Source organism: Centropristis striata, chromosome 24, assembly GCF_030273125.1.
Source record: "Centropristis striata isolate RG_2023a ecotype Rhode Island chromosome 24, C.striata_1.0, whole genome shotgun sequence".
NCBI classification, from domain to species: Eukaryota; Metazoa; Chordata; class Actinopteri; order Perciformes; family Serranidae; genus Centropristis; species Centropristis striata.
The window spans coordinates 2076817-2102400 of record NC_081540.1 but is presented as its reverse complement, the minus strand read 5'-3'; the positions used below and the strand labels follow the sequence as shown (position 1 = coordinate 2102400).

The window sequence follows — 25584 nt, the reverse complement described above, 5'->3', positions numbered from 1 at the left end:
ATTTTAAATTATTTTAAAAATATTTTTTTGAAAAGTAAAATAGAAGATTATAACATGTATAATCAATAATCATAATAATAATAATAATAATAATAATAATAATAAATAATAATAATAATTGCATTAGTTAAACGATTACTTAAAAATCTTAAAATCTAAAAAAATATACAAAAGTTTTAATTTTAGAAATTGTTGTGAAAAAATATATATTAAAAAAATATACAAAAATTTTAGCTAAATATGTGTATTTAAAAATGTATTTAAAAAAAGTAATAATAATAAATAAATTCAAGGATTATTTATATTTAAAAAATATATAATAAAAAATATATACAACATTTTTAATTATTATGAAAAAGTAAAAACAATTTGAAACATATAATTATTGTTATTTTTATTAATAATAATAATTATTAATTTTATAATATTTTTTTCAGTGATAAATGGTTTTTTTAATTAGTAAATATGACTCCACATGGTGCTTGATCTGAATCTTGATCTTAAAGGCAAAGCTTTCAGAATAGTGTGAAGGAAACATGCAAAACAAACCTAATTTGCATATCTAGACATAAAATTTCAGAAAACTTTTAATGCAAATAAATCTCGTCTTGATGTAAATAAGAGAGTGGAGAAGTTTCCTGGTGAAATCTGTCTGTAGAGTCTGTGAGTGTTGAGAGCCTCAGTTATTATTAATGAAGCAGCTTTCACCGTCCTGTTAAAGCGATCTCCGCTTCAATTGACTGAACTGAAATCTGCATTATTTATGTTTGTTTGTGTGTAAGTTGCATCGTGTTGTCAGACCTTTGCACGAAGTCAAATACAATTAATGTACAACAAGTTAAATAATCTAGTCTGCAGATATTGGACATATTTATGGAACCTGACGTGTTTTTAAAGGTGAAATATGATGCTATTGCTGGTTGTTTTTCTGTAAACTTGCAGCGTTTGTCAGTTGGACTTTCTATTTGCAGAGACGTTTATTTGCATAGAAAGCAGCTGATTTTGCACTAAATATTTTGCACATTACCTCACTAAATTACGTGCAAATGCGTGGCAGCGGTGCAGAGGTGCAGTTTACACTTTTGCAGGTTCTTTGAGAGTTTGTTTTTGCCTTATTTGCACGTTTAGCGGCTGCAGAAACTGTTATATGCATCTACAAATAGAGTTCATTTTTATGTATCCAGACTGGTGCATTTATATTCTACAGTTCTGATATCATCTGAGATCATACGACTTATTTTTGTGCAATCTGAACAGAGGAATGAACATCCTGCATTCAGGACAGCATGCACAATGTTATTTATAAGCATTTTGCATCAAATATTTTGCACATTACCTCGTTAAATTATGTGCAAATGCATGGCAGCAAAGTCAGAGGTGCAGTTGAAACGTTTGCTGGTTCTTTGAGAATTTGCTTTTGCCTTATTTGCGTGTTTAGTGGCTGCAAAAGCTGCATCATCGTTTTGTGAATTTGCGATTGAGGAGGACAGCAGAAAATTGATATTAAGTAGAAATTGTTACAGATATTATCAGTACGACATTAATGAAGTTCGTCTGAACCAAAACCTGTCATCTGGAGAATGTGACGAGCTATCACTGCAGAAAAATCAGTAAATAAATATACAATTTTTGCTTTTTAAAATCTTTTTTTCAAGACAATTCAAGCTAAAGTTGAGGGAGTTTCATCCTGCATGGATTCTGATTTCAGCCCAGCCTTTATCTCCTTTTTCCCCAAACTTCTCCGTCAGGTTTCCTCACTAATAAATGAGATTTGTATCATCCTCTGCTCTCTGTGACCTTCTGAACCCGGCGGGAGCATTCCTCCGTCACGAGCTCCTTCTCTCGTGATGTTTGGCTCTTTCTGCAGACAGAGAGGTGGAGATTTATGATCTCAGAGGTCAGACGGAGCTGAGACACTTTCAGAGCTCATCAGACACGTTGAGACTGATTCCAACAAGTCTAAAGTTCTCTCTGGAGAAAAAATATATCCTGATACAGGGACGCATTGTGATATATTGTGATTTCTTTGCCCAAATATGGAGATTGTCCTTAGAAAAACTCTCACAAGACAAAATTTTGCATGCAAAAACAAATAGAGCTCATTTTTATGCATTCAGGCGTGCATTTATATTCTCCAGTTCCTATAAAGTCTGAGATCATACGACTTGTTTTTGTGTGATCTGAACAGAAAAATTAACATCCTGCAGTCATGAAACGATGCACAATGTTATTAATACATGCAACATCCAACATTACACTGTTTTTCATGCTGCTAAACTCAGAATTACCTGATTTCTGTCTCTGTAACATTGCAAAAATAGTATAAAGGTGCTTTTTAATATTCTTAAACCCTCCTCTTATGTTTAGGGTCAAATTGACCCATTTCAAAGTTTAAAAATCTAAAAAAAAAAAGTTAAAAAAATGTTTTCATAAAAAGAAAAAACATTAAAATGTAAAATAAAATGTAAAAAAATAAATAAATGGCATGTAAATCCAATTTATTTTATATGTAGGTCTTTCCTATGAACATAAAAACGTTTTAACATGCTTTTATTTTGAAAAACAAGTGAATTCACCTCATTGAACCTGATCTGTGAGAGGTAAAGAAAACCACTGCACTAAATATTGATTGAGATGGTTAGTAATGGAGTTATTAATGAAATATAAACAATGTTTCTTGGGATTTTTTAGTTTCTGACACTTTTGGATCACTAAACATGCAAGAAGTAGAAGTTAGAAGTCCCATAACATTATTTTTTTGCATCCTGAACAGAGAAACTCCAGCTGCCTCCGTCAGTGTAAAACTCTGCTGAGTGTTTACAGGAAGGATAAGATAAACAAGAAGAAATTACACATGTAAACAGTGATATTGCAACATCTGACATGACGATAATTTTGTGCAAACCTGCTGGATTTAATAAAAGTGTTTTGCAGGAAAATGCAACACAAAACTAATGCAACCATGTAGAATATATATACATATATATATAATAAAATATTGATGCAGCGCTTCAAAGAATCCATACAGTATAACATCATGAAATATTTTAGTGTATTGATATTTTCTTGCCCCTCTAGTTGTCTCACAGGAATCATTGAGCTGCTGTGAATAGAAAATGCTGCAAAATTTACAGTTTTTGTTGCAAAAAACTTGGATTTTTTTGTCTCACCATCTTTAACCTGTAATAACACTTGAAAGATGAGAGGAAAATATCAGCACAGACATGAGTTTTATCTCATTTTTTCCACTTAATCTTCATCATTAATGAAGTAGCTTCCACCGTTCTGTTTCAGAAGCTGTTATTTCTGTTTGATGTGTGTGTGTGTGTGTTGCATTGCATTGTCAGACTTTTGTACGAAGTCAGATACAATAAATCTCAAGTTAAATATACAAATTATCAGATTCTGCTCCTGAAATATAGTCTGCATGCTGCTTGTTGCAGTTTTTAGCTGAAAATGTTAAATTCAAAGTGAAGCTGTTCTGCAGATCTTATTTTTAAAAGAGAACGTTGGACATATTTATGGATGTTTCAAACCTTTGATGCTCGCTGAGAAGCTTTTAAAAGTTAAATATGAACTAATTGCTGGTTGGTTTTTATAAACTTGCAGAATTCAAAGTATTTTCCTCCGACACGGAGCACTGCTACAACATTTACACTTTCTGTTGAATCTGGATTTTTCCGTCTTACCAACACATGTTTTATCTCCTTAATTCAATTTAATTTCTGTGTGTTTTCAGTGTTAATATCCTGTATAGTAATATGAATTCTAATATTAATATTTGAGTATATTTGGTTTCTTCTTTCTAGCTTTAAACAACCTCAGCGTTCAGTCTGTGTTCTCCTATTGTTCTCTGCTGTTTTAACCCCCGAGGCCAGTTGGATACTCTCCTCCTCCTCCTCCTCCTCCTCCTCCTCCTCCTCTTTATGTTGTGTGTATGTTGCATTGTGTTGTCAGACTTTTGCACGTCAGTCAGATATAATTAATCTACAAATGCATAAATGATCTGATGTTACTACGACTGATATATCGTCTGCAGATATTTGAGATATTTATGGAAATTGTGTCCTCGCTGACGTGTTTTTAAAGGTGAAATATGAAGTAATAGCTGGTAGTTTTTCTGTAATATTGCAGCGTTGTGTGTGTCTGTCAGCTCTGCTGTTTGTCAGTTGGACTTTTTATTTGCAGTGACGTTTATTTGCATAGAAAGCAGCTGATTTTGCACCAAATATTTTGCACATTACCTCATTAAAATATGTGCAAATGCATGGCAGCAAAGGCAGAGGTGCAGTTTACACTTTTGCACACTCCTCCTCCTCCTCCTCCTCCTCCTCCTCCTCCTCCTCCCTGTCTCTCCTCCTCCTCCTCCTCCTCCTCCTCCCAGCCTGTTCTGTCTGTGTCCAGAGTTGTTATCTCTCTGTGACCTTTGTTATCTGCGGATGCAGCGTTGGATGGAGGAGGCGTCAGCTCGCTGGGCCGCTTGGCAGCTCGCTCTGTTTACTTTTTCCACTTCCTATCTTCTGTTCTTTCTTTCTTTTTTTCTCACGTGCCTGGAAATAACCTCCCTCTCTCTCCCTCTCTCCCTCCCTCTCTCTCTCTCTGCCTTTTGTTCATCTGACGTCAGAGGCAGAAATAATCCAGCAGCTATAGGAAAATGTTAGTGAACAGCACACTTCATATAAAAAGCTCCTCATGTTCCGCTGCAGCAGCAGAGAAGAAGCTACATGGAGACAAACTGACTCCAACACTGAGGATTTATTATTATTGTTATCAGCTGAAGCTGCTGGAGTCTCAGGCTGCACCTACAATATATTCACTCTTCTTTATTTACGGTGAAGAAGGCAGCAGGGAGTCTGTAAAACAAAGACACACCTTTAGAGTGAAATCATCTTCACTTGGTGGAAGGATCCCACATGAGTTTCTGCAAGTTTCCCTTTAAAATTAATAAAAAAATATTTGACAAGAATCCACACATGCATTAAAAACGGTGATGACGGTAAAAAAATAATAAAAGATATAAAATTGATAAAATAAAAAAAAGATAAAATAAAGACAAGAAATAATAAAATATAATTAAATATGAAATAAATAATTAAATTAAATACAAAATATATACATTTATTATTTATTTATTTATTTATTCTATTGTTTTTTTCTCTTTAATTTAATTAGTTATTTACTATATTTATTTATCTATTTAAAAATAGATTAATTAAAGGAGAGAGTAAATAATTTAATAAAATATAAAATAAATAAGTTAAATATAATATATATATTATTCAATCACGTGTTTTATTACTTATTACAAAAAATAGATGAATTAAAGAAGAGAAAAAATAATAAATGATAATAAAATATCAAATAAATAAGTTTAAAAAATATATGTATATATTATTATTAACTTATGGATTATATTTTTTTTTTCCGTCTTCCTCCAGGATGATAACTGGGGCGAGACCACCACGGCGGTCACGGGGACGTCGGAGCACAGCCTGTCCCAGGAGGACATCGTGCGGATCACGAAGGACCTGGAGGACAGCGTGGGGCTGGACTGCCGGCGCTACTTCACGCTGACGCTGGCCGTCATCCTCGGCCTGCTCGTCTTCCTCACGCCGCTCGCCTTCCTCGTCCTTCCTCACCTGCTGTGGCCCGAGAAGCTGCAGAGCTGCGGGACGGCGTGCGAGGGTCTCTTCATCTCCGTGGCCTTCAAGCTGCTCATCCTGCTGCTCGCCGTCTGGGCGCTCTTCTTCCGGCCGCCGCGCGCCGGCCTGCCCCGCGTCTTCGTCTTCAGGGCGCTGCTCGCCGTGCTCGTGCTGCTCTTCGTCGTCTCCTATTGGCTGTTCTACGGAGTCAGGATCCTGGACTCACAGGTCAGTCACACAAAGGTTCACACACTCCTTAATAATAATAATAATACACAAATAAGTATAAATAATCTGCAGACACACAAACACCAAATCTTCAGGTAGCAGAATAGGACTTTCATTTTTTTCATTTTATCACTCACTGATCATTATTATTATTACTATTATTATTATTATTATTATTATTATTCTCCTTTAATTTACTTATGTATATAAATATTTTTTTATTATTTGTTCCCTTCTTTAATTAATTAATTAATTTATATATGTATATATAATATATTTTTTCTCTACTTTAATTTACTTATTTATTTTTTATTTTATTAGTATTTATTATTTCTTGTCTTCTTTAATTTATCTTTTTTTATTTTACCTATTTTTATTATATTTATTTTATTTTATTTATATTATTTATACATACTTATTTATTTGTTATTTTATTTATTTATGTATGTATATATATATATATATTTCTGCTCTTCTTTAATATATGTATTTTTAATTTTTTTATCTATTTTTTTATTTTATTATTTTATTATGTTATTTTGATCAATATTGTTATATATTTATTATTATTATTATTATTATTGCTATTATTCTACATATTCTTTCCTTGTTATTGCTTTTATTATTACTTTTATTATTTGTATTTATTATCTTGTGTGTCATGTTAGTTTGTCGTCTTCTTGTTTATTCTCGATTTTCCACCACACTATTTTTGTACTTTGATGTCTTTTTAATGTATTAAATAAATAATAATAATCCTAATAATGATAATAATATCTCCAGCAGCAGTGGGAGCGGTCTCATATTGCAGAAACATAAATGTTTAATGAGTTGACGAGCTAAACTAACTCACAACAGATATTTATTCCCTGGCGTGGCGTGTTTACTGAGAGTCCTGATTTAAAAGCTGCTGGTGGCTCATTCACAATGCATGCTGGGAAACTAAAACGCTCCAACGCTTTGAACAGAGTCTAAATATTCATACGCTCTACATCTTCTAACATGTGTATGGTGTCAGTGTTGATCCCTGCAGGACTTTAGTTCTGTTCCCATGTTGACTCCTCAGTATTGTGTGTGTTTGGGCGGTGAGCAGGATGAGAACTACCAGGGCATCGTGCAGTACGCCGTCTCGCTGGTGGACGCGCTGCTCTTCATCCATTACCTGGCCATCGTGCTGCTGGAGCTGCGCCAGCTGCAGCCGTGTTTCTCCGTCAGCGTGACGCGCTCCACGGACGGAGAGACCAGGCAGTACAACCTGGGACAGCTCAGGTGAGACACACAGGGACAACTTCTACAGCTCTACACTGTTACACGGTTAGCAGACGCTAACAGGAAGCTTCACAAACTCCTCAATGATGAAAATATACATAGGAATTCAAATCTAAAGACACACAAAAACCAAATATCTCCAGTTAGCAGTGGTTGAACTGGACTTTCGTTTTTTCCATGACTGATGTATTATTATTATTATTATTATTATTTTATCCTATTATTATTGTTATGCATTTATTAATTTTTTCTCTTCTTTAATTTATTTATTTTATTTTATTTTATTTTTTTATTTTATTTTTTTATTTATTTACTATTTATGATTTTATTAGTTTTTCTCTTTCTTAATTTACTTATTTATTTATTATTTTATTATTGTTTATTATTTATTCTCTTCTTTAATTTATCTATTTTTTTATTATTATTATTTTAAAATTTTACCTATTTTACCCATTTTTTATTTTCATTTTATTTATTTATTTTATTATTATTATCATCATCATGCATTTATTTATTTTTTCTCTTCTTTAATTTACTTATTTATTATTTTTATTTTTTTTTGTCTTTAATTTACTTAATTATTAACTTCTACAGTTTTACACTGTGGGTTAGCAGAAGCTTTTATCCAGAGAGTGGTTCATCTCAGAGCTCATACAACTCATGACTCAAAGGTCATTAAAGACGACACAGCCTTCAGGTTTTTAGTCTCTTCGTCAGGACTGAGAGGGACGACAGAGTTTGAGAAGTTTGAGAAGTCGGGCCCTTCAACAGGAGGAGCCAGATTTGGAGAAATATAACTTTAAAAAGTGAACGCGGTAAAACTGTAAAGACTCCAGATCGAAAATATTCCAGTGAGAGTGAGATGGAAGTCACTTCTTTAGTAGTTTTGGTCTTTTTTCTGTGATTTTCATGCATGATAACAAAAATATAATAAACTTTCTCTCAGCAGAGAGTTATGAGTCTGTTCAGGCTTCATACTGAGAAGTTTTATTGCTTCTAACAAAAGTTGAGAGCAGAAAAAATGTCTGAAATACTGTAAAATGTTGCTGAATCAGTCGGTTTAAGTTCAGTTTGTCCTCTCGGTGCAGGTGCATATTCAGATTCAGATGTTTGTGAGTGTGTCAGAGGTGTTACTGCTGCTGTAAGAGCTGCAGAATACCAGGTGACCTCTGTGCATGTGGAGGTTAAAGAGGACAGGACCAGAGAGGAGCTGAGTTCTGGATCAGCTGCAGGGTTTTGCAGCTGCAGCAGGGAGAGTTGCAATAACTTCTCTGCATGCAAGATTTGGAGAATTATAACTTTTAAAAGTGACAGTGGCGGTAAAACTGTAAAACTTACTATTGCAAGATAGTTTTGGTCTTTCTCTGGGATTTTCATGCATAATATCAAAGAAATAAATAAACTTTCCCTCAGCAGAGAGTTATGAGTCTGTTCAGGCAGAAAAAATGCAGAAAAAATGTGTGAAATAGTGTAAAATGTTGCTGAATCAGTCAGTGGAAGTTCAGTTTGTCCTCTAAGTGCAGGTGCAGATTCAGATGTTTGTGTGTGAAGGCTGCAGACTGTCAGAGGTGTTAATGCTGCTTGCAGGGAGAGTTGCAATAACTTCTCTGCATGCAAGATTTGAAGAATTATAACTTTTACATGTAACAGCGGCAGTAAAACTGTAAAAAAAAAAAAAAAAAAAACGTACTATTGCATGTCGGTTTTGGTCTTTCTCTGGGATTTTCATGCATAATAACAAAAATATAAATAAACTTTCTCTCAGCAGAGAGTTATGAGTCTGTTCAGGCAGAAAAAATGCAGAAAAATGTGTGAAATAGTGTAAAAAGTTGCTGAATCAGTCGGTTTGAGTTGACTTTGTCCTCTGGGTGCAGGTGCATGTTCAGATTGAGATGTTTGTGTGTGTGAAGGCTGCAGACTGAGACCTCTGGGCATGTGGAGATTAAAGACGACAGGACGAGAGAGAGAGAGAGAGAGAGAGGAGGTGAAGAGAGAGGGATGATGATGAGAGATGAGGAGGACGTGGGGGATGAAAGGGAGGAGAGAGGAGGACGAGATGAAGGCAGAAACTGGGACAGCTCGACAGTCACTGGGTAGATCCTCGGAAGGAATTCATAGAAGAGAGGAAGAAACTAGAGAGAGGAGGAGGAGAGCAGGAGGAGGAGGCGAGGGCGGGGCAGACTTGAGAGAGCTGCAGACGGAGAACAGAGGAGAAGAGAGGAGAAGAGAGGAGAGAGCCAGGGGAGGCAGCAGTCAGAAGAGGAGAAGAGATGAATAGTTAATGGGAGGGGAGCGTCGGAGGAGAATCCTAAAATGTACGTGGGAGTAAAAGGAGGTGTGGAGGAGAGACGTGCAGCTTATAAAAGCTGATGGATTTATAGGAGGAGATCTTTTATGACAGGATGGAGGAAATATGATCAGACTTCAGGATCTTTGTGGAGTTCTGCAGGTGCAAGGATCTGATATTTTATCTGCTCTACACACACTGATTCTGTCTCTGTGTGAGAGATTCTCTGCTCTAAAGACAGTAAATAAAGCTTCATTATAACAGCATTAACATCAGGATGCACAGTGTAAAATAAGCTCCATGTGCAGCTGAATATGATCAAATATCTGCAGAAATGATCAGGCAGCCTGCAGCTTCCGTAAAAGGATGTACCTATTATGCTCTAATATCGTTATAAAACTAAAAGGACATCGATACAACGATTTTATCCTGATAGTTTCTGGGAAAATATATCATCATAAAGAATGTTTAATGGGGACATTTGTAGTGCTGCCTTTAGTTTGAGTTATCAATGAATGAAAATGAGTGAAGAAAAGATTATATTAATGCAGCGATTCTGGCTTTTCAGCATTGATAGAAACAGGTCAGATGTGTGTGTGTGTGATTGTGTGTGTGCACGCGTGTGTGTGTGTGTGTGTGTGCGTGTGTGTGTTGGCTGCACACAGATTCTCTAAAGAAGCTTCATTATAACAGCATTAACATCAGGATGCACAGTGTAAAATAATCTCCATGTGCAGCTGAATATGGTCAAATATCTGCAGAAATGATCAGGCAACCTGCAGCTCCAGAGTGTGTGTGTGTGTGTGATGTTGTGTGTGTGTGTGTTTGTGTGTATGTGCCTGGGGGCTGTTGTCCTGTGTAAGCTGTGTGTTGTGTGTGTGTGTGTGTGTGTGTGTGTAGTGTCCAGCAGCAGGGCCGGCCTCGCTCTGTTGTCCGTCTGTGACTGTAAACACTCAGCTAATTAAAGCTCCCTGCAGACCAGCAGCATCTGGTCACACACACACACACACACACACACACACACACACGGGCACACACACACACACACACACACGGGCACACACACACACACACACACACGGACACACACACGGACACATGCATGAGTGTGTGTGTGTGTAATTGCAGCATAAACATGCAAATGATTGGTGCACATGTCTCCCCCAACATGAACAAAGCTCCTCCAGAGAGGAGGAGGAGGAGGAGGAGGAGGAGGTGGGTGTGTCTGCTGCTGCTGCTCACATTCCTGTTTTTCTGGCCTCCGTGTCTTATCATCGTGGGGACCCCGCCTGGCCCCGGGGCCCTCAGAGCTGCTCTCTGTCTGCTGCTCTTTGATGCCGATCTTTAGGCCGTTGAAGTGTTCGTGGTCCTCCAGTCTGAGGACATTCCTCTCTGCTGGGACGTCCCAACGCACATTCCCTCCGCTCGCTGCTCAATCCACAGCACAGAGTTTACAGCTCAGTGTTCAATGTTCAAACTAATGTAAATATACACTCTGAATTTGATGCATTCTCTTTTTATTTATGTTTTGCACAATTTCAACTTTTTTTGAAGGCAGGGTTCAAACAATTTTATCAAAAAAGGTGCTTTTAGGAGACATAAAATCATTAATTTGCACAATGGATATGCTGCTTTTTATTCTATAAATGATGATGTCCTCTTGATTCAGTAATCTAGAACATTCATTATAAAACCATAGAGATGCTGCACTATGAACCAGTGAATAAACAAACAAATGAATCATTTACAACAATGAATCCAGAAAAAGTTGTGAAAAACAAATTTATTCAAATCAAAACAGCCCAAAAACAAAATATTGAATGTTAAAGCTAATGTAAATATACAGTCTGAATAGTGAATTTGATGCTTTCTGTTTTTATTTATGTTTTGCATAACTTTTTTTAGCTTTTTTTCAGAGTTGCAACTATATTATGAAAAAGGTGCTTTTAGTAAACATAACATCATCAATTTGCACAATAGATATGCTGCTTTTTTATTCTGTGAAGGATTTTTTAATTAAGTCACATTGTAACTTCTGGTTTCCACTTGATTCATTCATCCAGAACACAATTAGAAAAGCAGTTTGTCCAAAAAACAGCAGAATTGCATGAATCATTTACAACCACGAATCCAAAAAAGTTGTGAAAAACAATTTGCAAATCCTTTTCAGCCTGTATTCAATTTAATACAGCACAAAAACAAGATATTTAATGTTCAAACTAATGTAAATATACACCCTGAATTTGATGCTTTCTGTTTTTATTTATGTTTTGCATAACTTTTTTGGCTTTTTTTCAGAGTTGCAACTATATTATGAAAAAGGTGCTTTTAGTAGACAGAAATCATCCATTTGCATAATAGATATGCTGCTTTTTTATTCTCTAAATTATTTTTAATTAAGTCACATTGTAACTTCTGGTGTCTGCTTGATTCATTCATCCAGAAAACACAAAAACAAACTAAATCCTGAAGAATGCACCTCCATCACCAGGCTTTACAGCTTTTCTTCCATACTATAACCTGCAGGAATATACGTCGTCTTTGGAAGATTATAACATGCACAAAAGGCAGAACTTTCATTCTGTTTGTATTTATGTTTTGCATAACTTTTTGGCACTCAGAGTTGTGACTTCATGATGAAACAGAGAGTTTAGAGCTGGAGCTGCTGGCTGCTGATGGTTCTGTGTCATGTTTGCTCGGCTTAATAATTGATGGAAGTGGAGCAGCAGCAGCAGCTCTGACTCAGCTCTCATGCATGTAGCTGTAAACAATAGTCCTGCTGTCTGAGAGGGTGGAGGAGGTGGAGAAGGAGGAGAAGGTGGAGGAGGTGGAGGAGGTGGAGAGTCTGTGCTGCTGTCAGGAAGCAGCGCCGCCTGCAGCTCTGTTAAACTCACACAGCTTGTTTATGTTGCATGTTGCTGCTTCCCTTCTGGCTCTTTTTATTACAAAACGGTTAAAAAGCTTCACTATGAAGCAGTAAATAAACAAACGCAGAAGAATTGCATGAATCAGTTACAACCAGGAATCCAGAAAAGTTGTGAAAAACAATTTGCAAATCCTTTTCAGCCTTTATATAAAAAAAAAGTTGCTTTTAGTCGAGACATAAGTCATCAATTTGCACAATAGATATGCTGGGTTTTTATTTATATTTTACATAACTTTTTGGCAGTCAGAGTTTTGCACAATAAATATGTTGCTTTTTTATTCTCTAAATTATTTTTAATTAAGTCACATTGTCATATTTTCATCCAGAACACACAAAAAACAAACACAATCCTGGAGAATGCACCTCCATCACCAGGGTTTACAGCTTTTCTTCCATGCTATAACCTGCAGGAATATACGTCGTCTTTGTGAGATTATAACGTGCACAAAAGGCAAAAAAACTCCTTCTTAATGGAGTTAAATGTTTCTTCTTTGTTCATTCTTTGCACATTTTCCTCTCTGAGAAAGCAAACTTACATTTGAGCATTTTTAAGCCATTGCAGCCTCGTTTTTACCTTTTTTCACATGCAGTAATAATCTAAAGTTGAACATGAACAGACAAACTCATTGTCTTTGTTTTTCTCTTGTTTATTTCTACTTTATCTGTCTTGTATCTGGGCTCTGGTGCCTGTGAGCTGATGAGATAATGAGGTTTTTTTGTTTCTGTCTATGTTTTTATTTAAACGTCTCGTCACTTTGAGGAAGGAACAGAAGTTAGAGAGTCAGTGTTCAGCTCCTCCTGACACATAATAGGAAGCTCCTGCTGCACCATTCTTCATCTTATTGAGTTATCTCTCCACGAGGCCTCAACACACACACACACACACACACACACACAGAGGCTCAGTGTTGAGCAGTTGTTGTGTGTGTGAGCAGCTGTTAACATCTGCTGTCGTCACACGATCCTCAGCAGCTTCTAATCTCTCTGGTGATTTTCTCTGGTGATTTCTGCTTTAAACTACAAGTTTATTTAAAGCTGCAGTCGTTTATTTTATTGCCTGTAATATTACTGTACAACAGTTCAACTTGTTTGTGCGTTTAGAAGCTAGAAGTCTAATATTCTCTCTTCTTTTTGCTCAGTTTTGGTCTCCACGAACCCCCAAGAATCATATCTGGCTTCTAGTTTCTTATTGTGCAGTTTAGAGGTTTTTTTCTTATAAAAACAGATGCTGAAGGTTTTCAGAAGGATCCATAATTTGATACCACGTGTTTAAAATAATCTCTGTTGATTTAATCATTTGAGTGATGCAAAACAGTGAAGGTACAGCCTATAAAAAAATAGTTAAAAAAGAATTTAAAAAATTGTAATTTATAAATATAAATTCAGAAAATTAAATAGAAAATAAAAAATTAGGGATTAAAGAAACAAAGATAGAAAAATAAAATAAAAAAATAGTAAATTAAGAAAAAAATAATAAAAAAAAAATTGAGTAAAAGAAAATTAAGAAATTACGAGATTTTTTTAAAATTAATGTTATATAAAATATTAATTTTTGATCAGTTGATTGGTGGTTAATTTAAAAAAAATCATGAGAGCAGCTTTAATTTTTCTAACCAACATCAGTCCTGATCAAACCACCAAATATTCACTCATTTGAGATTTTTTAACCCTTTAAATACCAGTTTACAGAATTCCACAGACAAAAAAAACACCTATATTTATTTTTTTTCTGTATATTTAATGCTCAGAATGTTTTTTTTACAGTTTGGGATATGCAAAGTATCAGCAACAATGTTGATTTTGACTTATTGCATCAAATACTGCAGCAAAAAATCCAACTGAGAAGATAACATGTGAGAAAATGACTCAGTCAGGTGGAAAATTATTAAAACTAAACTAAAGGCTGGATTGAAAGCCTGTTAGAATAAAATGCATGAAAATAAGGGTTCTAATAGAGTTCAAAGGGGACATTTTTGTTTCATTATTGTCTTTAAGAGTCTGTGTTTTAGCTACACAGTTTATTATAGGCTCAAAAAACAACTTAACCCGAAGCCAAAAAAATGTAACTTTTCCCAGTTCAGAGTCAGATTTAGTTCCTTTGGTGTCTCTGTAACCTCTCCTGGGTCTCACTTCCAGGAAAACGTAGGCGGTACACTCTCAAAGATGTGATTTATGTCCCGTATATTCTCTTGGAGCTCCTGATTTATGTCTCACAACGTGTGAAAACTGCTGCTGGTGTGCCGTTGGATTAATCGCACCGTGTTCTGACGGACAAGACCCGGCACGCTCCCCGAGCCGCCGTGTGCACAATCAGGATCAGGATCAGGATCAGGATCAGGATCAGGATCAGGAGCATGCAGACACAGTCATTCTGCTGCTACTGAACCTCTCTTTATCTCAGGAATGGATAGAAACAGAAAGAGCTGCAGCAGAACCACATTAGATAATGAGGCTTCAGTTAATTGTTGATCAGTGTTTTTGCTTATTTTCTGTGTTTCTTCGTGCATTTCACGCGTGCATGATCTTCTTTCTGTGTGAAAAGTGTTGTGGCGTGTTCGTTCTGTGTTTCTGGCGTCCCAGGATTAAGGGGACTTCCCACTCAGGCTTTAATTTAAGTCTTACTGTGAGATCTATTAGTTCTCAGGTTTCTCCTCTCCTCTCCTTCAGCGTCCCCTTCTGTCCTTCCTCGTCTCTTTCTGAAGTTGTAGTTCCTCTTTTCTCTCATTTTCCAGGTTGATATCTGGAGGCTGATTTCTAGTTTTGCAGGTTTGATTTTATGCAAACCGGAAATGCTGCTTTCACTCATGTTTTCCAGTCGTGCAGGAAGGAAAACTCCTTTTGGGATGCAGTAACTCTGCAGAAATCTACCTTTTAAGTATAATTTCTAAGCACCCCAGGATGATTTATCAGGTTCAATCCACAGCAGAGAGACACTCACCTGTTTAAAGTCTGATACTTGCATGCAAAAAGGTCACAACAAGGAACTGGAGGAAATGTCTCACTTAGAGGCAGGACAGTGAGGAAAATGCAGCTTATAAAGGACATATAAGGTCATAAAGTGACCGAGATCAATAGTTGAAAGCATCAATGTTGCAGTGAGAAAGTAGAACTCTTCATGTTTAGTTTGTTCTGTTTTACTAAAGATTTGAATCGTTGTAAAAGCATTTATTATCTCTTTGTTTCATGGTGTCTCGGTGCTAAATTGAACTCATATTTACAGTGTTTTCAAGACTTTACTAGGTAAATTAACAGCCCATTTTAACATTTACATTTTTTATTTTTTTATCCGTCCAACACCACTCAGGATCACTTAACTTTCTCTGCAGAGAAACACAAACAAAAGAGACGTTCTGTGGAAATAAAGTCCCGTTAGGAGATCATTTTCTGCTGGTTTATGGAGCCACAGGTGTCAAACAGGCTGTGAACTTAAAGATCAGCAGATGTGGAAGGATGCAGGGAAATTGTGCACTAGAAAGTTCACGTTTTTGTGTTGAGGAGACGAAACACAGCATGCTAAAATTGCACCAATATGGAAACATTTTGGTGCAAAAGAGGAGAACCTGCCTACCTTCTGCTTCTTCCAAACTAGTTTAGAGGTGAATTCGTGCCAGTAGGTGATCAGGAGTCTCTGCAGTCTCATTATGTTCCACTCGGGATCAGCTGGTGACTCAGATGTGACACCTAGTGGTGAAACTGTGTATTCTGGTTTGCTGCAGTTGTTTGGCTTCATATCAAACTGTTTTGTTGTTGTTTAGTCTGAAAAAGTGTGAAATTAATTCACCACCTCTGTGCAGACGATTCTTGTTGTCCTTGAGAAAAAAAAAGATTTGTTTTTTTTTTGCAGGATTTGACAGAAAGCCTCTCTCCTGCAGGGACGTGTTAGAGAAACATCCTGTGGCTGATGTTTCTCCTCTCTCCACATCTACCTGTATGTTTCCCTCAGCTAAACCTTCTCTCTCTCTCTCTCTCTCTCTCTCTCTCTCTCTCTCTCTCTCCTCTGCAGCATCCAGCGAGCAGCCCTGGCCATCCTGGAGCATTACTACTGCGACTTCCCGGTCCACAACCCGGCGCTGCTCTCCGCCTCCAAGTCCCGAGCAGCCAAACACCTGGCCGGCCTCAAGGTCTACAACGTGGATGGTGAGTTCCCAGCAGCCCCGGCTGAGGGTGAGTGGGACGCTCTTTACCTCCGTCTTCTCTCTGTTGTCTCTGCTGTCTGGTTCTTACTAATGATCTTCAGAACATTTCTACTGATACCTTCACTCTGTGCACAGACGAGGGTTTAAAATCAAACATCCAGCCTCTTGTGGAGAACTGTGAGGGTGAAATGCTCATACGAGACTTCATGTGAGAGGTGTCTGACTAAACACTAAACCTAATCAGTCCAAACTCGGCTCAAAAAGTGATTTTGGAACGATGCAGAACAGTGCAAACACCACACCTCTAGTCCTAAAGTCCTCCGTTTCTCACATCAGTTATAAAGTTTCTCCAAAACTACAGAATGTGTATAAAAAGCAGCTTATTGCATCTGCAGAAAGGTGAGTTTTAATGTGCAGGATGGAAGTTTCTGCAGCTGGAGGTCTCTCAATCTAAACAACGGCAACAGTCCGGATTCATTCCTTCAATTTTTTGCATATTTTTCCCACTTTTTCCAACAGTTTCAGATCCAAAACTCCTTTTTTTCTCAATGAATCTGTTCTTTACAGCTTCTCAAAGCACAATTTGATGCTTTCAAACTACTGTTTGTTGTTTTAAACCCAAATATATATAAATATAATACGATAGAAGATAAAGTAAACCTGTAGATATTGAAGTTTCAGACCTGAATGGAAACTTTTTTTTCACTTTCTGCTGCTCCAACTTTTTTGCATATTTTTCTTTTTCCAAAAGTTTCAGATCCAAAACCAATTTTTTCCCCAATGAATCTGTCCTTTACAGCTCAAACTCCTGATTTTCTTCTAAACCTTAAATCTACATAAACTATATATAAACATAATATGATAGAAGACAAAGTAAACCTGCAGATATTGAATTTTCAGACCTGGAACTCCTTTTTTTTTTTTTAACTTTCTGCAGCTCCAACTTTTTTGCATATTTTCCCTTTTCTGTGCTGCAGCTATAATTCATCTTTTCTGAGTCTGCAGCAGGTTTCAGGTCTCTGCAGGTAGATTTGCGCTCTGACTGGAATGTTCTGAAACAAAACAAGCTGCCTGGAAGGAAGGAAATCGATCTGCAATCAGATCATAATAGTAGAAATGATCTCATGTGATATAAATCAGAGGTGATTTGTAGCTAATGTGCTGCAGCGTGCAGACCTGCCACTGTGTGTGTGTGATACGTGCTCTCCGTGTGTGTGTGTGTGTGTGTGTGTGTGTGTGTGTGTTAGACCTCTTCAGAGCTAAACTGAAAGCCTACCTGCTGGACAGTAAGTCGACTAACTGGAGCACCCTCACTGCTGCTGCTGCTCACTTCACAAGAGCTTTCTGTAAATGTCAGAGCACGCTCCACATCCTTCAACAAATCCTCCTTTCACACAGAAATAATGCAGCACCCTCCACACACACACACACACACACTCCTCCTCCTCCTCCTCCTCACTGTGCATGCTACAGGTTGATGAAGAAGTTCAGCGTCGTCCTTCAGAATGCAACAGGAGCCTCCGTATTAAACGATGTCTCTCCCTGAAGTGTACTCCAGCTTCACTTAAGTGCACTAACTTGACTCTCTCTTCATTTCTCCTGCAGCCGTTTGTCTCCCTCTCTCCTTCCTCCTCCTCTCTCCTGTTGGAGGGAGACAGCGGCTGATAAATCAATAGCTATTATGCTGCTGCTCTCCTCATTTCTCTCTCGTGTCTCATCCTCCTTCATTCTCCTGCTGCAGCTGCTCAGGGACTTCTATCTCTTTCTCTCTCTCTCTCTCTCTCTCTCTTCTTTCTCTTTATTTCTTTCTGCGGCCGACATTGTAATAAAGTTGATCTGAGGGACGGACAATAATCTCTCCCTGATTAAAGAGCGGTGAAGCCGCGAGCCCAAAGCGTCCATAACACTCAATTAAAGTGCAGATGTGAATGTTGAGGTGATTTTATGAGGCTGACAAGCTGTTCAGTCTAATGATTGTTTGCTCAGCTCAGATCGGAGATGAATCCCTGTAGAGAAAAGTGTTTTTTGCAGAGCAATCCTTTAAAATATGGAGGATTTAAAGTACCTGCATGAGGGAAAATCCTACAATATGTTTTCTGTCACATTAAGAGTCACAAATCAGCTTAAAAACAGTGAAACCAGCAGCAGTAAAGTGATACTTTATTTATTTAATACCTTTTTATTCACACTCATGTAACTCTATTATTATTATTATTATTATTATTATTATTATTATTATTATTATTGTTATTGTTATTATTATCTTTTTTTATTATCATATGAACAAATCTTCTCATCCATTTTATTTTAATTAAATTATTATTATTATTATATAAATTATTATTACTTAAATTATTATTATTATTTGAATTATTATTTTGTATTGTTTTAGTTATTTTTTATATTTGTGTGAGAAAAAAATCTCATCCATTTTAATTAAATTAAATTATTATTATTATTATTATTATTATTATTATTATTATTTGAATTATTTTTTTAAATTATTATTATTACTATCTGGAGCTATTGTCAAATGTCATTTGTTTACTGAAAAAAAAATCCAATAAAAAAAATAAATAAATAATGGAAAAGCTTTTAAATTGTTGTCACCAAATTTGTGAGGGAAGCCTTTTAATAGAGCGTAATATTAAGATAATTTCACATATTAAAGGTTTGTATTTTGGATATCTTCTAATCGGGAGATAAAAACATTATATTTAATTACAAACTGGTGATAAATCCAGCTCCTACAGCAGCTCTTCTCCATGAGTAGAGTTTTAACAGCTTCTTCTTACAGTCAAAGTGTTTAAAAAGAGTCTCAGTTTCCTTCCTGCAGAATATTTCTCACCATAAATCCTCTCTCTGCATTAATATCTCGTCTCCTCCATGAATAATTCTGCTCATGCTGGATCTGTGGCCCGCATTAATAATTCAGCTGCTCTGCCTTCTTTTAACCTGCATTAACACGAGGCGGTTCATCAGCCGCTCCTCGTCCCAAAAACTCTTCAAGTTCTCTCTTTAATTGGCCTCCGAGTCTCCAGAGGAACGTCTCTGACTAAAGAGTCAGACTAAAGAGTCAGTTCAGCTGCTGCTGTTTGATTACTGCTGGTGATAAAAGCCAACCGTCTGTTTTATGAGCATCAATAATGTTCCCCTCCACTCTGAGAGCATGTTGCACTTCATGTCGTCACCAGGAGTTCTGTGTTTTATCTCTGAAAGCTTCAGCTGTGAGATTATTATTATTATTAACGCTGGTGGTCCCGACAGGTCCGGGGAACAACGCCACGGCGGGGATGGCTCACTCCCAGTCCAGAGCCATGATCGCCGCCGCCGCACGCCGCAGAGACACCAGCCACAACGAGCTGTACTACGAGGAGGCGGAGCACGAGAGGCGCGTCCGCAAGAGGAGAGCACGGTAACGCACCAGGGTTATTCTAAGGAGTCTGAGAGAGACGAGGTTTATGGGCTTTAAAGACAAAAAGCAATAAAATACAGCTGCATCTTTCACACCGTGAAGGAAAACCTGCAAATGTTGTGAAATATCTTGTTTTCCAGGCCAAGAAAAGTCACAGAATTTGTCGAAATCTGTTGGAAAGTTAATGGAGTTTTGTTGCATGTCAAAAAAAACCTATTTATTAAATAAATTTATGCAGAAAACTGTCATTTCAAAGGGTTGATATACTTTGTCTTGCCACTCTAAATGCAAATAAGCCGGAGTAACCACATGGCTAATACTGGGAACGCTGCAACCTAACATTACAGGAATGTCTGCAGTAAAGTAGTTTTGTTTTATTTTAATAATTTTTTATTTATCGGAATTTTTTTTTCTTCTCATCCATTTTTATTTCAATTAAATTATTCATTTTGTATTATTATTACTATTATTATCATTTTTATTTTATTTTATTATTTATGTATTTTTTATCTGAAAAAAATTCTCATCCATATTATTTTTATTACATTATTATTATTATTATTTTGTATTTTAATCATTTTTTTATTATGTGAAAAAAAATCTCATCCATTTTATTTTTATGACATTATTATTATTATTATTATTATTATTATTATTATTATCTTTATTATTTTGTATTTTAATAATTTTTTATTATTACTTTGTATTATTGAATTATTTTTTTATTATGTAAAAAAATCTCCATTTTATTTTTCTTACATTATTATTATTATTGTTATTTTGTATTATTATATAAATACAAATTAAGGCAGTCAAAAATCAGCAGCTTGACTCGAAAACTAAATAAAAAGATATATTGATTGTTTATAAACAAAGGTTAAATTCATGCAGGGAGAGCAGAAGAAGTTTCTGAATGTTTCCTGATGCATTGTGTGACTAGAGGAGGTTCTAGAGGAGGCTCCAGGTTGATGTCTCCTCTGTCTCCTGCAGCCTGGTGGTGGCGGTGGAGGAGGCGTTCACACACATCAAGCGCCTGCAGGAGGAGGAGCAGAAGAAGTCCCCGGGGGACGTGATGGACCCCCGGGAGGCGGCCCAGGCCATCTTCCCCTCCATGGCCCGAGCTCTGCAGAAATACCTGAGGACCACCAAGCAGCAGCACTGCCACAGCATGGAGAGCATCCAGCAGCACCTGGCCTTCTGCATCACACACAACATGACGCCCAAGGTACACACACACACACACACACACACACACACACACACACACACACATATACGCTTTACATATATATATATATGAATCAAAAATTAATACTAAAATCTTTTGGTCTGTTTTCCTTTTTTTAGCTACAAAAATATTGGTCCATTAAAGATTTGTCCCAAATTTTTTTCGAGATTTCTGCAAAAACTTTATATACATTATTTTATATTAATTTTATATTGTTTATATAATTTCCCCCTTTTTATTTATTTATTTATTTTTCCCTCTCTTTTTTATTTCTGTCTTTTTTTCATTTCTGGAAGTACTTTGGTCTGTTCTAAGAAATTTTAATAATTTAAATAAATAAATATTTTTTCCTCTCCCTTTCTTTAAAATATATATATTTACCTACATTTTATTTATGTATAATACTTCTGTTCTAAAAAATATTAATATCTAAAAATTGATTATAATTAAAATTCTATATATTAATATTTATAATACATCTGTCTGTTTAAAAAACATACTAATATACATAAATGAATTATAATAAAAATTATATATATTTATATTTTTTTATTTATATTTTTTTCCGTCTGTTCAAAAAAAATATCAAAATATAAAAAATAATTATAATTAAAATTATATATATATATATTTATTTATAATACTTCTGTCTGTTAAAAAAAAATAAATATATAAAAAATAATTATAATAAAAATTTTATATAGATCTACATTTATTTAAAATTAATTAATATTAATGTAATAATAAATATTTAATAATTAATTAATACATAAAAATGTATTATAATTAAAATTATTTATATTTATTTATTCATAATACTTCAGTCTGTTCTCAAAAAATATTAATGTACAGAAAAGAAACAAAAAAAGGCAGATTTTGTCCCATTTATGCAGGCGTTCCTGGAGAGTAATGACTGATATATTTATATATATGTTGTTGTTGTTGTTGTGTTGCAGGCGTTCCTGGAGAGCTACCTGGCGGCGGGCCCCACCCTGCAGTACAGCCGGGACCACTGGTTGTCCCGTCAGTGGACTCTGATCAGCGAGGCGTCGGTGACCAGCGGGCTGAAGGACGGCGCCGTCTTCGTGCTGCGCTGCGGAGACTTCAGCCTGGTGGCGAGCACCAAAAGCATCCCGTACATCTCGCTGTCGGAGGAGTACATCGACCCAAAGTCCCACAAGTTCGTCCTGCGGCTGCAGTCGGAGACCTCCGTCTAGCTGCAGTCAGAGACCTCCGTCTAGCTGCAGTCAGAGACCTCCGTCTAGCTGCAGTCAGAGACCTCCGTCTAGCTGCAGTCAGAGACCTCCGTCTAGCTGCAGTCAGAGACCTCCGTCTAGCTGCAGGAACACTCGGAAACAACGTTTTTTATTCCTCACAAAGTCTCAAATGGTTTCTCATTTTGGGTTTGCAGTTTTTATTTGTACTTTTTTGGAATTTTTATATATTATATATGAATCTATATATTACACTCATGTTTGAATATAGTGATCTTTTTATGTTTGGATGGAATTTAAAAAAGAAAGAAAGAAAGAAAAAAAGACGCCTCGGACGGCCGCCACGCCTCAGATATGGTTGTGTGCACATAAAGTGTGTGAGTGTGTGTATGCCAGTGTGTGTGTGTGTGTGTGTGTGAGAGAGAGAGTGTGTGTGTGCACGTGTGTCGTTTTGTGTCAACACAATCACTCGTTCCTTCTCTGTTTGAGACGTTGGAGCCAAACAAGACGGAACTTTTGAGATTTCTAACTTCCCCACAGACACTCTGAAGTCTCGCTCACTCCTTTATGTCCACGAGACAGAAAGACGGACAGAAAGACGGACGGAGAGACAGAAAGACGAACCACTAACAGACCAAAATGTGGATTTAAACACCTGAATCCTGTTGGAAACATCGACACTCCTGCTTGTGTTTCCGTCTCGTCTGCAACATTTAAAAGATTCTCTCGTGGACGAAAAAATGGATTTCCTTCTCTTGGAAAAACCAAAATTTAAATGCATCAATCAGACTTTTTTATGCATTAAATGCACATTTCTGCATCTTGATAAAGTAAAACAACACACAGCCTAAAGAAAGAAAGGAACATTATTATGACTCCAGCCTGCAGCAGCAGTTTTGTCTCCTCAGCAGGACTTCTGCAGAGCTTCAGACAAACTCAGCGGAGCAAAACATCTGAAATGTTTCCACTCCAGTTGGAAACACACACACACACACACACACACACACACACACACACACACACACACACACACACGGCGTGTTGGACACCTGGGTGAACTGACGGTGAAGCGGATGGTTGGAGGTGGACGCGTGGAAACGTTTGGCCTCCTGCCGGTTCACTGACCTTCTCAGGGCTTCATGTCTCCGTATCTGCCTGACGACAAGTCACAAACTACTGATTACTGCTGCTGCATACACACACACACACAATACTGCACACACACACACAATACTGCACACACACAATACTGCACACACACTCTACACACTGCACACTCTCATGGAAGTAAGTTGAGTCAGTATGAAGCAGAAACAGCTCACATGGTTTTAGTTTAATGTTCATTTCCACAGAAGTAATTCTCGTCTCTTCTCATCATTCAGCTGTTTTATTTTCATACTTTATTAAACTCTGGTTGTTTCTTCTTCGCTGCACCATCAACAAACTCTACACATATAAATAACCTGAGTTATAAAGGAAAGACTGCAGGAGTTTTACAAATGATTCATTATTTTTTGCCTTTTTGACATGGAACAAAGTTTCCAGTCTGGTTTCCAGATTACTCTACTGCAGTAAAAGTCCTAAATTCAAAACTTACTTAAAAGTTTCAGCATCAAAATGTACTTAAAGTATCAAAAAGTAAAAGTACTCAGAATGTGCAGAATGTTTTATATATTCCAAATGTATTATTGGTATGTAAATGTACTTAGTTACATTCAACCACTGCTCGTCATTTTGAAGCGAGAAGCGAGAGACATTTTGTTTTTTTGCAGCCAGAAGTGACCATATTTGGACAAAATGTTGGAGCTGAGGAGGAACTAAGTTACTGGTTAACATATTTAACTCAGAAAGGCTCCATAATTTACTGAATTAACCTCCTTTTTGTATTGAAAAGGACTTGAAACTTAAGATTGGGACGAAAAACTAATTAGAAAAATATTTACCGAGCTTAAATATCAAGTTAGAAGTAGTGTAATTTTCTCATAGACTTCTATGCAAACGAAAATTTTGCTTAACCCACAGAAATTAACCAAGTATGTTGCAGTTATGAGACAAGCATCTCAACCTGTTACTGCATGCTTTTATTCTGAAGTTTTTGGAGGAAGTACTGAGATTTATTTATGGTTATTTGGGCTAATTTGGGGATTATTTGTGATAAAATGAGAAGAAAAACATGTGAGGAGACTCTGATTCTGTGGAAATGCACATTTTTTTGAGTACAACACTAAAAAAAACAGCTGTTTCTGCCTCTGAGCTGAATAAACGTGACTTTATGAGAATGTTCAGTATTTAGAGTTTGGTCTTTCAGGGCTCACAGGGTCTGAACGTCTCACCACAACACATGAAACATGTTCTATGTTCCTGCAGCAGGAACGTCTGGTTCTCCTCTGTTCTCTCACAAACTCACCATGAAGCTCAGAGGGGCGTTTTCCTTATTGTTTATCTTGTAAAACTGCAAAAAAAATACAGTTAAATTAAGCTAAATGACACTTTTAATCATGTCAGAACATCACTAATCCAGTAAATTCACCAAAATAAGAGTCCCAGTGAAGAATAAAGATGTGTATAATGTGGCTGTCCCCTGCTGCCCCCTGGCTGCTACACCTGGTAGCACAGCAGCAACATGTTTTAACCATAAAACACTAAGTTACAGAACATTTAAGCAACAAAAAAACACTATTTCACTGTAAACTTGTAACTGAAAAACACTTTTCCTACAAAAACACGTTGAAACTCTTCTGCCTGGTCACGTTTTTACCTGACAGACGAACTTTGAACCCTCGATGTGACTGTGCCTCCTGTTTTACACTGTAACTATTTATGTCCACAAAGCATGAGTGTGTGTACTTGAGTGTGTGTGTGTGTGTGTGTGTGTGTGTGTGTGTGTGAATGCCATTCCACCATACGACCCCCCCCCTCCGTCTGTTAGTCTGTCAGGTTCGGTGTTTTGTTGGACAGCTGATGTAAGTCATGTTTCACTTTCACAGCATTAAAATAAACATTTTTATGAACATTTGTAAATCTGCTGTACGGGATTATATTCTGCAGAAAGTCTGGAAACTGACCAGTTTGGTGCTTTTCTTATTTTACCTGCCTGCTTTTCAGAAGTTCTTAAAATGTCACTTTTCTATCCAGATAATGAGATTATTGTGACCATGGCTCTCCTCTCCTTGTTTCCTCTCCGCATGTCTACTCTCCTCTTGATTCCTTTCCTCTTGTTTCCTTTCCTCTCCTCTTGT

At 36.6% G+C, this 25584-nt stretch overlaps 1 protein-coding gene across 2 annotated transcripts in view; it reads left to right on the top strand.

The window, feature by feature from the left end:
• Positions 1 to 23347, top strand: part of LOC131962667 (vang-like protein 1) — a 70085-nt gene extending 46738 nt beyond the window's left edge. Inside the window, exons 4-9 of one of the 2 annotated variants that reach the window (XM_059327654.1) lie at positions 5439 to 5870; positions 6964 to 7139; positions 16356 to 16489; positions 19756 to 19903; positions 20894 to 21128; positions 22088 to 23347. In XM_059327654.1, the coding sequence (XP_059183637.1) occupies positions 5439 to 5870; positions 6964 to 7139; positions 16356 to 16489; positions 19756 to 19903; positions 20894 to 21128; positions 22088 to 22348 (1386 nt within the window). In that variant the 3' untranslated portion in view covers positions 22349 to 23347. Of the gene's footprint in view, positions 1 to 5438; positions 5871 to 6963; positions 7140 to 16355; positions 16517 to 19755; positions 19904 to 20893; positions 21129 to 22087 lie in introns of both variants that reach the window. The other variant, XM_059327653.1, reaches the window with a different exon arrangement.
• Positions 23348 to 25584: the final 2237 nt, after the last annotated feature.